Source organism: Rhinolophus sinicus, chromosome 1 (assembly GCF_057876585.1).
Source record: "Rhinolophus sinicus isolate RSI-liver-muscle chromosome 1, RSI-T2T, whole genome shotgun sequence".
NCBI classification, from domain to species: Eukaryota; Metazoa; Chordata; class Mammalia; order Chiroptera; family Rhinolophidae; genus Rhinolophus; species Rhinolophus sinicus.
Genome location: NC_142501.1, coordinates 76,155,686 through 76,169,143, shown reverse-complemented (window position 1 = coordinate 76,169,143; position 13,458 = coordinate 76,155,686). Strand labels below are relative to the sequence as shown.

General features: G+C 34.0%; 1 protein-coding gene across 3 annotated transcripts in view; it reads right to left on the bottom strand.

Annotated features, from left to right (window-relative positions):
* PTPRQ (protein tyrosine phosphatase receptor type Q) overlaps positions 1-13,458 on the bottom strand; it is a 241,992-nt gene that overhangs the window by 141,348 nt on the left and 87,186 nt on the right. For all 3 annotated transcript variants that reach the window (XM_088800966.1, XM_074325366.2, XM_074325367.2), the window contains 4 exons: positions 13,293-13,400; positions 12,867-13,148; positions 3,045-3,227; positions 2,574-2,675 (listed from right to left, as the gene is read on the bottom strand). In XM_088800966.1, coding sequence (XP_088657092.1) covers positions 2,574-2,675; positions 3,045-3,227; positions 12,867-13,148; positions 13,293-13,400 — 675 coding nt within the window. The remainder of the gene's footprint in view (positions 1-2,573; positions 2,676-3,044; positions 3,228-12,866; positions 13,149-13,292; positions 13,401-13,458) is intronic.

Below are 13,458 nucleotides of genomic sequence, written 5' to 3'. Positions count from 1 at the left end.
TAAGTTCAGTTATAATTGTGCGTGTATGTGTGTGTGTGCATTTTCATTATTTTGGTAACACCAATTTTCTTTTAAAATGTTTATTGAGCAGAGAAAAGGTTTATGAGATGAGTTCTAAGGAATAATAGTGACAGCTGTATTTATGTTTTCATGTGGTATTCTCACTGGCACTACAATAAAAATGCTATCAAATAGTGATTATCACAAGAATCCATATATCATTTGGAGACGTCTGTTTCCCAAGATGCACATTACCTCTAACTGAGAACTCTCTCATTTGTCAAAACAAGTCTACGATATTTCCCCTGATGTCTTTGTAAAACTTAACTTTTGTTTATTATTGGAAAAAAGGATTTCAGTCAAAAATAGCACCAATTTAGAACATAAAATGTTGTAACTAAGCATTACTATTCTATAATATGCTTTAAAATGTTTATGTGGACTATCAGGTAATTCTTGGGGTTTCATATTTAATCTTCAGTATATCCTTGGGTATTTCCTATGTAAAACTTTTTATTGATTAATAAATGTAATTAAAAGTGCCTATCTGAACAAAATGCTGCATATCTACTATAGCAAATTAAGTTTTAATAATTTTAGCATTTGTATTCTAAAATACAACATAGAAAATAAAGTTAGAAAAATTATAATGAATAAATGCAATATCTTTTGCTCTATCCAATTCATCATGACAGAGAATATGAGGACAAATGTGATGGGTCTTCACAGGCTCTTTGCTCTGTCTGCCTGACAGGATCTTCCAAATCTCTCACACTCTCTCTTTACTCATCTTCCTTCAGGTTATAACTTGGACATAACTTTCTCGGCTATACTTTCTTGGAGGCCTCAGAATAGCTAAAGTCCCTTTTTTGTCCTGGTGCATAATGTTGGAAAACACTTATACCAGTAACTAAAATTATAAAAATTATTTGTCCACACATTTGTTAAATTTAGATCTCTTCTACTGAACTGCAAGCTCCATGCAGGCAAGGAGCTCCTAATACCCAAAAAGGCAGATATCTTCAGGCCTTTATCCTCAATTTGCTGTCATTTTTTGACAAGGGGGTACTGTTCTTCACCCTGTTCCTTAGCAATTATATCCATGACTTGGCCAACAGCTGGGGTGAAAATTTACCTTGGCTCTGTATCTTTAACAGCTCAGAAAATTCAGATGCACAGTATAATTTGAAACTATTGGCTTGAGAGATAAAATGTTCTGCCTGCTCAAAATATATGTTCATTATTAGCCTGGGTTCCTTCATATAAGACCTCAAATTCTCAGAACAATTTTATTAGATTAGAAATAAAGAAGTAGGTATTATGTCCAGAAAAGCATTGCTTAAAATGACCTAATATATCTTTCTCAGATACTATCTAAAATGAATGGAAAGCTAATCTTCTTCTTTAGCATTTAACCATTGTCCCTTTGGGGAGTAAGGATTGGTTGAGTGATTGAGTTACATTTTCACTTTGAGAACAAGAAAAATCTAACTAAAAAAATAAAAAGTTGAACCAGTAAGTTTCGATTGAGAAACAAGCATAGTAAGTAGAGGCAATGAGGAAGGAAGACTAACCCGTGGGGAGACTTAGAAACGGGGCAACCCAGAGCACCCTACCACCGTGCTTTGGTAAAGTAATTCGGTGGAGGTGAAAACACAAAGGACATGAAATGGGAGGAGAGCGATTTAAAGACTATTATTTTGACTAAAATAAGAGCAGTGCAGAGAAAAGCCTTCCTTCTTCTAGACGTATACAATGCACATTTTGTCCTAGTAAATAACTAGAATCTGAATTTCCACAGGATGCAACCTATCTTGAAGATGGGGAGACTTGAAAGAGAAAGGGAAAAAAGACATCCTATAAATACTTACGACACATCCAGGCCCACCCCTCATAGCAATAAGGCTTTCTTTTGCAAAAAGAAAAGTCTCAATACACACAATAAATAAAACGTAAAATGCAAATCCCAAGTATATTCTTCAGAAATATTTTTCTTAGCATGCAATATGCCTCTAATTTGGTGAGGTACCAGTGTAAAGCAGTCTCAGTGGTAAAGTTGATTTTATTCAGGTTAGGAAAAGGTATGTCTAAATATTCAAGATGAGGGCTATTAACATTCAGAAATATCACCTTGCCGATTATGCAACAATCCTGGATAATACCCTGACCTTTTTAGGAAGCCAATTCTAATATGATTTTAAAAATGTTGACAGAATATGCTACAAAATTTATGTAAATATCTATTTCTATGAATAGTTGAAAGAACACACTTATATAGTAGTTGATGTTCAAACCAAAATTTAACCTTAAAAATTCCCATGAAATAAATATTAGTGATTTTTTTTTACAGTGCACGTATGACTTCACAATAAAAAAAAAAGCATTGTATACTTGATTTCACTGAATGCAAATCAGACTATGATAGCTTGACAATGAAGTATCTGTATAATGCTGGCATGGCATGCAACTGATATCCAAGGATAGGGGATTTTTTTTACATATCTTCATTCTATATGCACATTTTTTGAAATGTGATAGATTCAAGTTACATCACTATCTACTACTATATTTACCATCTTCTTCAGTCAGCACATTGATGGGTGCACTCCGAACTCCTTCACCTTTGCGTGTACTAGCAGATACCTCAATCATATATTGGGTATATTTCTTTAGTCCTAAATAAAAATAAAACAGATAAGCTGAGACTTACAAAATAGTCTTTAATAATATGCACAAATGATGAAATGTTTCTTAACAATCTTCCAAAGTAAAAATTAAATGAAAGTGTAGTTCATTGGAATAACAACTCCTATTATGAAGATAAAATGATATAGGATATGTGGACAAGGATTGACCTAGAGTATTCTTTCATATGATTTGCAATAAACTCCTAACTTATTTAACCAAAAATCCAGAATCGTCATACCCTGTATAAAACTAATTGCACTTATTATTTATAATAGAACAACAAGCTAATATTTGTGGCCACTCTGTCAACATAAATGTAAATATCCAAAATTTTATATGTATTTTTTTTTTTTTACCTTTAATGCTCTGGGTCAAAGAGGTTGTATCTATAGTTCTTTCCTCATTTCCATTACTTCTCTTGAGATAAATTGTATATTTTTGTATGATTCCATTAGGACTACTTGGAGGAAGGAATGACAGTTCAATCTCTCCAGAGGAAATATTTTTGTAAGTAATATTTTCTGGAGCACTATCAGGCACTAAAATAAAAATAAAAATAAATTCATAAAACAATTCCATTCTAAAAATCTATTCTGCTATTCTGCTGAAGTTCTCACCCAAGTGCACTAGGATCAAGATATAGCAATATGTATATCTACATCTATCTATCTATCTATCTAGCTATCTACCTACCTACCTGTTTGTCTCCTGGTGTGTGATTATAATAAATATCCTACATGAAGTAAGTTGTAGATAAATTATATATTTACAACTGCGTAAGAAAAAATTTAATCTCGGAAAAAATTCATACTATGATTTTACAGAATAATGTTTATAGGATGATTTTCTAGTAAAATACATGTAACCATATTAAGCTGTCTGGTACTGAAAAACAGACATAAAAGAGGATTGAAAAACAGTTCAAAATTTATTCTGTCTTTCATTCATTATATATATAATGTATATTATATATAATGAAAGATTTTCTTTCATTAATTATATATATAGTGTGTATATATATATATGTATATGTATATGTATGTGTATGTGTATACATATATATATGGTTTATCATTTGTTTTAGTCTACATGATCTATGAAAAGGTAAGTAATCTTTCCTAGATATAATGCTGCATATTATGACCTGGTAGCAAAACAGTCTCCTAAAGATACAGGGTATCATTAAATAAAACACTAGTTTTCTATATCTATTAATGTTCTTATTGTATTGAATGCAATGGTCATAAATGGTTCTCTCTATATATATATTCAAACATTAATACTACATGTTGGATTACAATTCTGACAACATATTGGAATAGATACCCTAAACTGAATGACATCTTATTTAAAATAATTAAAACACAGCATAAAATTAAAACAACTTTTTTATTCTTTTAAGGAATTTCAGAGTTGACAAGAAAGTTAGAAATCTATGGTGGCCAAAAAAACAAAACAAAAAAACAAACAAACAACAATAACAAAAAAGTAAAAACAGGCATCCTGAGATAGAAGCTGGTACCAAATCCATCTTTGCCTTGGAGATTCTGTATTAATAGTTGTATGGAATTCCAGAGAAAGCCTTGGACCAATAGAAGGGTAAGAGATATCCCCAGAATAAAGAGCTGGAATCCCAAATAATGCTATTTCAACTAAGGCCCTATATTGGACTATTCTAGGGGGTTCACCTGGAATTCTTCTGCAGAGTGCCGTAGAATTCAAGTGGGCGTGGTAACTCCTAAACTAGAGCAATGTGGTTAATTCACTCTTAGGGAATAGGGAGTGAGAAGTAAACCCACCATGCAAAAGAGGACAGAAGAGAAACATTTTTTTTCTTGCTACTCTTTCAGATAAGGAGGTGAAAAGAAAGAAAAATTATGCAGTTTTGGACCTGCAAGCCTGTCCCTATAAACCTATGTGACCCAAACTCATGCTGCCTATACAGCCTGAAAAAACCTCTACTTTCATAATTTAATTAAAATAAATATGTAATACTGAGTTGTTATTATTCAAAAGCAATTAGCAGAACATAAATCTTTTCTGGAGGAACTCAGCTTCAACTTAGGACACATAAATTTCCCACAGATAAAGTTTCAAGGAATGTGAGCTCACTGATGAAATCACTAAACACCCAAGCAAATCAGGCATGAATAGTTAAAGCTAGCCAAGAAAAAGGAAAAAAAATAACACACACACACACACACACACACACACACACACACACACGCATACAGTCAGACTTCTTCAAAAGACTTCAGCTTTTGAATTTATTAAAGAATAAAATATGAACGTTTGATATATTTCAAGAAATAAAACATATTCAAAAAAAGAACAAAGAGTTCTTTAGATAAAAATAATATAAATAACCAAGCAGGTTTGAAAGAGACCCCGATAAGCCTTCTAGAACAGAAAAACAAAATAATTGAAATTAAAATTCTCTCAATGTACAAAAAAAATCAGATTAGATAAAGATAGAGAGAAATTTAGTGAAAAGGATGATAGTAATGAAGAAATTATCAAGAATGTAGCTCAAAGAAAGAAAATATCAAAAATATAACTTGCAGTTAGACACAGAGGGTGTCTAAGATAATAGAATAAGGAAGAAGTAATATTTGAAAGAATAATGGCTAAGACTTTTCAAAACTGTTGAAAGATATCAAACTTCAGATCAAGGCATTCCAATAAATCCCAAGCAGGAAATATTTTTAAAAATCATATTTATACACATCATTGTGTATAGAACACAAAACAGAGATCTTAATAGAATCAAAAAGAAGAAAGATCATCTATATAGGAATGGCAATTAGATTGACAATTCATACTAATTGAAAAATAACTGTAATTCTATACCCAGAAATATTAGTAAGAGCAAAATAAAAACATATTCAGACAATCAAAAACAGAGAGAATGCCATCAATACAACCTCAATAAATGAAATTGTAAATAATGCACTTTAGGCAGAGGAATATTTACTGGAGATAAAGACCACAGTTGCAAAGATAATGGTTTAAACATTGCCTGCATAGAACAATCACAGTAAGAGGTAATTAGGGGATTAAACAACATAAATTCAATATGTAAATATTATTGCCTAATAGAATCTTGCTATTAGGTTCTTTCCTTTCAAAGGAAAAAACCTGAACATTTTCTCATTAGTTTTCTAAATACAATGGACATAAAAACTGCTACTAAAAATTTTAGTAAACTAGAGAAATAAAATTCAGAAGTCTTGAAAATGCAGCTACCCTGCTCCTGCCCCCCAACCGTTACCTGCTATAAAGTGCATTGCATCTAAGGCAGACTTAATAGGAAAAACTGACATAGGAATTCTGATAGTTCCAAAACTTTGAGAAGGATTGCAAATCAGTTCATAGTTTGATGTAGCAATATATAGCAATATAACCCAGACAGCCAAAATCTTTTCTAATATTTTCCCAAGCCAACCCATTAAATTGAGAAAAATCCTCAACAACTACTCTGAATGCTTTGTTAACCTTCAGTCTCTCAGCGAAATTTTGGACTTGCTGAGAACACTACATCTTTGCTCTCCTGTGTAACAGGTTGCCATTTGTTTTTCTCCATATTCCCTATCACCACAGGCCCTGGGAGTTCAGTGGTTTATGTATTGCTCTTCTTTGTCATATTCAGATCTTTTCTTCTTAAAGAACTTCTTTCCTAAAACACTCATCTAGGTGAATCTCTGCCACTTCTCCAAACGTCTTAAAAATTTTATCACCTGGATGACTGACTCTCTTTACCACTCTTAAGAGATGTTGACATTGATGCAAATGATCAGTTCAATTTCCGACGTATTCTATGTATTCCTTGATCTCCATAATTCCAATAGTGTTTTCCTCTAGCCATTTCACCTCACCTTAACCACTAGCTTTCATGGCAACACCCAAGACCTTGTCATTACCAGTAATTGTCAGTAGTCCTCTCTTTGGCAACCACCTCCTATCTTTCCAGCTTACTGACTCTTGTACTGCCAATCCAACAATTATTTTACAGTCATCAAATCTTCACTATCCATCACCTACCTTACATCCTCATCTCCCTACTTACTCAGATCAGAGTTCACAGTCTGCCACTAAAAATCACTCCCTAGCAATCTCCATTAACTTTCTTTTTTTCCTCCCTTACTTTCCTGGAAAAACTCCAATTTGGCTTAAACCAAAGTCAGGGCTGGCTCCACATCAGTAATGTAACAGCTGAAAATGTATGAATAAAACACCACTCCGTGCTGACTAGCCTCATTTAAATTTATAACCTCAAATCTCAAATGAATTTTTTCCACTGCCAGGCAGCTTATACATCGTTTAGTTAATTCAGTCTCCCACTCTGCTGTGTATATTTTCACCATCTTCTCTATCAACAAACATCCAATATCTTCCCTCTCCTCACTCAAAGCTGATAAACTTGCCTGTCATCTCACTGAAAAAATAAAAACATTCAGAAGAAAATGACATTATCTTTTTACCACCAATTTTCCTTCAATTGCCTTCTCTCCTTACTCCTTTCCAAGACCTCGCCCTCCACTTCTGTCCTGGATTCCATTCCATCTGTCTACTCAAATGCTTTAGACTCGAAGCTATTCCCTCTCTGCCAGATTATTGGTTTTCTTTCTTTATTGAATTATTTCTATCATTGTAAACATGTGAGCACACACACATTGTACCCATCAGAGTACAATAAAAAGGATTCTTGATTCTACTTGCCCTTTCAACCTTTGCTCTATTTGATTCTCCACTTTATATCAAAATTCTTCACAATTTGCCTTTACTCATTTCCTCCATTTTATTACCTATCACCCTTTCTTAATTTGCTTCAGTTAGGAATTTTCCCCCCTTATTTTTTTCCATGAAACCTACTGTTGTGAAGTTATCAAAGACCTCCATCTTGGCAAACTATGAATCAATTGTACTCCCCCATCTTACTTCACTGTCAGCAGCATTTGACATAGGAAATAAATTCTTTCTACTTGAAAAATCTTCATTCACTTGCCTTCCAAAACATGATCTTCTCTTGATTTTCTTCCTACCTCACTGTCCATCTCTGCTTGGTACTTGACTGGCTCCTCCTTGACTTCCCAAGGTCATATTGCCCCAGAACATATTTGTAAGCTTCTTTTCATCTCTACTACACTCACCTTGATGTGACTTCATCTCATCCCTTGATTTTAAACATCAGAGATATGGCAATGCCTCCAAATCATGTATTCAACCCTGGATCCTTTCCATGACTTTCAAACATATAACCAACTGCCTTCATGACAGGCACTTGAACAAGTCAAACATGTTCAAAACAAAACTCCTGAATTCCTCCAAACTGATCTCTTCCCCAGCTTCCCCATCTCAGTAAATGGCACCATATATTCACCCAGACTACTCAGACCAAAAACCTAGTAGTTAACTTTGATTTATCTCTTTACTCCCAAACCTAACATATTCAGCAGCAGTCTTCTAAACTGCAAATCGTACCATGTTCGTGTCTCATAATTCTCTAATAGCTTCTCATTAAAATTATACTCCAAACTTCTTACATGGGCACCCAAAGATCTGCATGGTCCACCTCTATCTGTCTCTTCTCATCTAATTCACTCCCCATAAAAAATACTGCGTGCATGACAGAAACGCTCTGTTCTTCCTCAACTAAATAAAATGTCTTCTCACTTCAGGAACTTGGCAATTGCCATTCCTCTTTCTGAAACACTTTTTTTCCTTATCCTCATCTAATTTAATCCCATTTATTTTAATACCCCTGGGCATATATAAATGCCCTAAGAGAGTCCTTTTCTCCGTCCTCTATCTCAAACAGCTGCTCACCAGTTATAACTCTCTTTTTTCCCTCATATATTTTTCTTCATAGAATTTACCGCTACTAAACATCATATATATTACTTGTGTGCTGGCTTATCTTCTGTGGGCCTTCTAGAATTTTAAGTGCCCAGAAGTAGGAATTTTGCCTTATTTACTGTTGTATCCACAGTGCCTACTAGAATGATAGTACCTGATATGAAATCCATAAAAATCTCTTCAGTGAATGAATAACTATGTTCAACACGATATAGAATATATTAAAAACAAGAGAGAAACTCACAGCTAAGGAAAATAAGTGACATTGAATTGAATATCTCTTTAGTTGTAAGGCAAAAAGGAACTGGTGATGCTATGCTTGAATTTTATAACACAGTTTAACTTCTAATTTTGAAATTGCCCCTATGGAGTTGCCTGCCTATCAACAGTAGTCAGGATATAAATACATCCCTGACCCAGGCTGATAGCTTTGCATTTTTATTTCATTTATACTTAGGGTCTTCAGGGAAAATAAAGCAAGACCAACTTGATAATTAACTGATTTTGGAAAGTGATTATGCACTTATAGTTTTCTAAAATAGCATAGTGTTTCCAATTGTAGAAGTATTGTAAAATAGATAATTCAATAGGGAATAAAAGTAATTATTATAGTTATTTGGAATAAGCTAAATCTATGTAAAAACTAAAAATAAATAATTTCATTCATAATGACACTAAAATAGGATATAGGAAGTTACCATGAGTATGCCAAAAGGTTGTTGTTTGGCATACATAGTTTTAATGTTATGTAGATAAATTAAGAAATGTTATTAATTAATATAAATTTATAGAATCCTACACAAAATTTTGGTTAACATCAAAGTTACTATCTGCTAGTGGTTGTTGCCCCAAATCAGACTTATTATAGGCATTTGGTTAAAGGCTTACTGTAAAGAAAATTATGTCTTAAAAGGGTAAAAGAATATATATAAATCACCAAAGGGTAATTTGTATGAGAACTTAAAGTTTTTATGTGATTATTATACCTTAAGTATGAGAAAATATAAACGAATCTTAAATTTATTTGCCAACTGCACATTCTATACTTAAAGCAAACACACACACACACACATACACACACACACATACACACACAATCACTCCTGTATTGAACTTTCCTTCTTGAACACAAGAGTACAGTAAACTCTTATTCCCCAGTCAAAATAAAACATTTGAACAAATAATTTACTCCTATTTGCAACCAGCAGCATTAACACATTACTGAGTTAGCACAATTATCAATTTATCATGAAACATATTGAAAAGTGGGCTCTTGTTTTTTTATATAAGAATAGAAGATGAATTTACTGTATTTAATAATATTGAGCCCTGGGAAGAGATAGTAGTTCTTGATCACATCCTGCTTCAAGTAACACCTTGATACTCTACTTGACATTCTAGCTTCCTCTTTTGAAAAAAAAAAAAAAAAAAGAGCTAAATTTGTGGCTCAACAGTAGCAAATGTGATCTAGGAAAATTCGCTTATGTAGATTCTATTGCCCACCATGTCTATCGAGATGGAGAAAGCACAGACCTTGAAACCTAATTTAGGACAGAGAGCTGGAAATTAGAAATATGAGCATTGAACCCTATGACCTATTATTAGGCCTCTTTTGCTTCTGAAGTGTCTAGTGTAAACATGACCCAATTATACTCTCCCAAATGTGTGAGCTAGTGAACCCTGGCATAAGTTGTTTCCCCACCCCTCCTTTTTATTTCTTTCACTAGCTCAGGAGCCGTGAATGGTCAGGAAACTTTCTTTCAAGTCCCCACATTATTTCTCACCTACTATGATTTTTGAGTCATTTTATTCAACTATTCCTAGGTCTCCTCATCTACAAAATAAAACACCTTCCAAAACTAAAATTCTCACTTTAAATTATATTTCAAGTTAAATTCTTAAATGCACCAAAGGTTTATTATCCCTACCTTAGAATTAAGCTCATACAATAAATAATGAAATAAAACTCAAATTTATTTTTTTAATATTAATTATTGCATGTATGCAATAATTAGCAAACAAAAGATGATTGTTTTGTAGATAGCCATTAAGATTAAGGGTTCTTGGGGCCAGCCAGGTGGCTCAGGCGGTTAGAGCTCCATGCTCCTAACTCCAAAGGCTGCCGGTTCGATTCCCACATGGGCCAGTGGGCTCTCAACCACAAGGTTGCTGGTTCAACTCCTCAAGTCCTGCAAGGGATGGTGGGCTCCACTCCCTGCAACTAAGATTCAACATGGCACCTTGAGCTGAGCTGCCACTGAGCTCCAGGATGGCTCAATTGGTTGGAATGTGTCCTCTCAACCACAAGGTTGCCGGTTCGACTCCCACAAGGGATGGTGGGCTGTGCCCCCTGCAACTAGAAAACGGCAACTGGACCTGGAGCTGAGCTGTGCCCTCCACAACTAAGACTGAAAGGACAACTTGAAGCTGAACGGCACCCTCCATAACTAAGATTGAAAGGACAACAGCCGACTTGGAAAAAAGTCCTGGAAATACACACTGTTCCCCAATAAAGTCCTGTTACTCTTCCCCAATAAAAAATAAGATAAATAAAAAATCTAAAAAAATAAAAGAAAAATAAAAGATTAAGGGTTCTTGATGCTCTGACCACTTGAGTAGTGAAACATTTGATAAGCATTAATGAGTACAGTGATTATTTAATATCACAATAGGACCTTTGAAAGTTCTTACTCTCCTTGATCATTCTGTGCAGAGCCCAAACCAGAAAAATATCACTGAAACAATGAACAGAAAGATCCTAGATATATTTTATAATTGACCAGCTTTATTGATGGTTTCCAGAAAAGCCTGTATTTTAAAAGGAAGTATGCATTACAGTCAGATGGTCTTGGATTCCAGTTCCAGCTTTATCACTTACCAACTGGATGACCTTAAGCAATTAAACACCCACCAATTAATACTAACTTTAGACAGGTGGAAATTCATTTTCTTCTACAATATGCTATATTTCCAGTAGGGCTCGACATATTGTAAATATTTGTTGAAAGGATGAACCTCTCAGATTTCAGGTTTCATTAGGAAATGAAGATAATAATACCTCAATGTTTTATTCTAGAATTCAAAAGGCAATTTTTGTCAAAGCCAGTAGCACAGCCCATGGCACATTGCAGGTGCTTAAAATATGCTTGTTTCTTTCCTTGACCCATTATAAAATACAACTAGGTCAGGTAAAGAGCAGATATTTTCCACAAAAATAATTATTTAAGTACAATATCTATAAAAGCAATGAAACATGACACTATATAGTTTAATATCAATTAAGTTTCACTTTAAGGGATAACTCAAAAGAAAATGCTCATTTCATCATTCTCTCATTCCTGAAATTACAACCAATGCCTTTCTCTATGGGCATTTTTGTGTCATTTCATTTTATTAATTTCTGTGACGAGTCCTAAGACGATACCTTTGCTCAAGGGCAAGCTGCTTTACTAGATTCCTAGATCTTCAAGGTCAGTGACGGGCCCTCACATATGGGATCTGGCTGAGCCATAGGAAGTTTCTGATACTTGGCCATTATCACCTATAGGAATAGCAATTCCATATGGTTCAGCCAGTTGCTAGCCAACAAATATTTATTTTTTTTAAATGTAGAGGTCAAAGAGTAACTGTAAGTTTAGTTCTTAACTCTCGGCATATAGTTGGCCTAAGAGATGTTCTAATATATGATTAGAAACATAATATAAACAATAAACTAAGATCATTATGTAAAATGTCTTGCCTTGGGCTGTTTGCTCTTGCATCACTGAAACTGAACCCAAGTAACTCGTTTCTTGCGTTATTTTCTTTACATTGAATATCCCCTCCCCACACACCCAACAATCTCTGTAAGGTCCTCCTGCTGATTCTACCTGACTCCTTAAGATCCAGGTGAAATGCTGTTTCCTCCATAGGCTCCGACATGCCCTTTCTGAGCTCCCACTCCAAACTTCTACCTATGCACATACCTCATTAGAATATAGGAATCTATTCTTAGGAGTATGTCTCTGCTTTTACCTAATTTGAAAATAAATAGTTATTGAATCTCAAGTTTACAGATACATTAAAAAAAATCTATGGTTCTTCAGGTCTTTCATTTGAAAAATTCACTTATTTTTATTTTGGAGTTCCCTTATATGTACTTTGAAAATTTTGCACAGCAAGGCTTTTCCCACACTTTTACCGGAAAAAGCAAGTACATTCCTGGATTACACAAAATGGAATAATGAGAGGTTTTAGGTTAAGTAAAATATAAAATATGGCAACTGTCAGCCATGTTTACTTCATTACCATGTATTAAAGAACAACAACAACAAACAACTTACCAGTCTCAGAAGTCCTTACAGAGAGTAAAGAAGATAACTGATTGCCATGACCCAATCTGGTATATGACCTCACAGAAATGCTATAGAGAGTGTAAGGTTTCAAGTCCCTTAAAATTATGTTTGTTGTTGAGGTGTTCTTCATAAATAAGGTATCTACATTTTTATAGAGAACTTCATAAGCAACAATAATCCCATTGGGTTTCTCAGGTGGTAACCACTTCAAACTTATTTCACTTGCAGTAACATCAATAACTTTAACATCTTGAGGTGAGGATTCTGGTTCTGAAAAAAGAAAAGAAAGACTTAAATGCAAGTATTTTTTTTCATGCTTATTGCTTCAGACTATAAGGGCAGCATGAGGTAGGGGGCAATAAACATGCAACACCACTTGTTTCTTTTTATTAAAACTGCACCTGATAGTCTTACCATCTTCTGGAGTTCTCACAAAGATGTCATTTTCTTCAGACAAAGAACTTTCTCCAACTTGGGTTGAGGCAGCCACTCTCATTTTATATTTTGTGTATTTCTTTAACCCTATAAGGACAACAGACAATTTGTTTAAAATCCTTAAAATAACACTCTTGGATTAGTG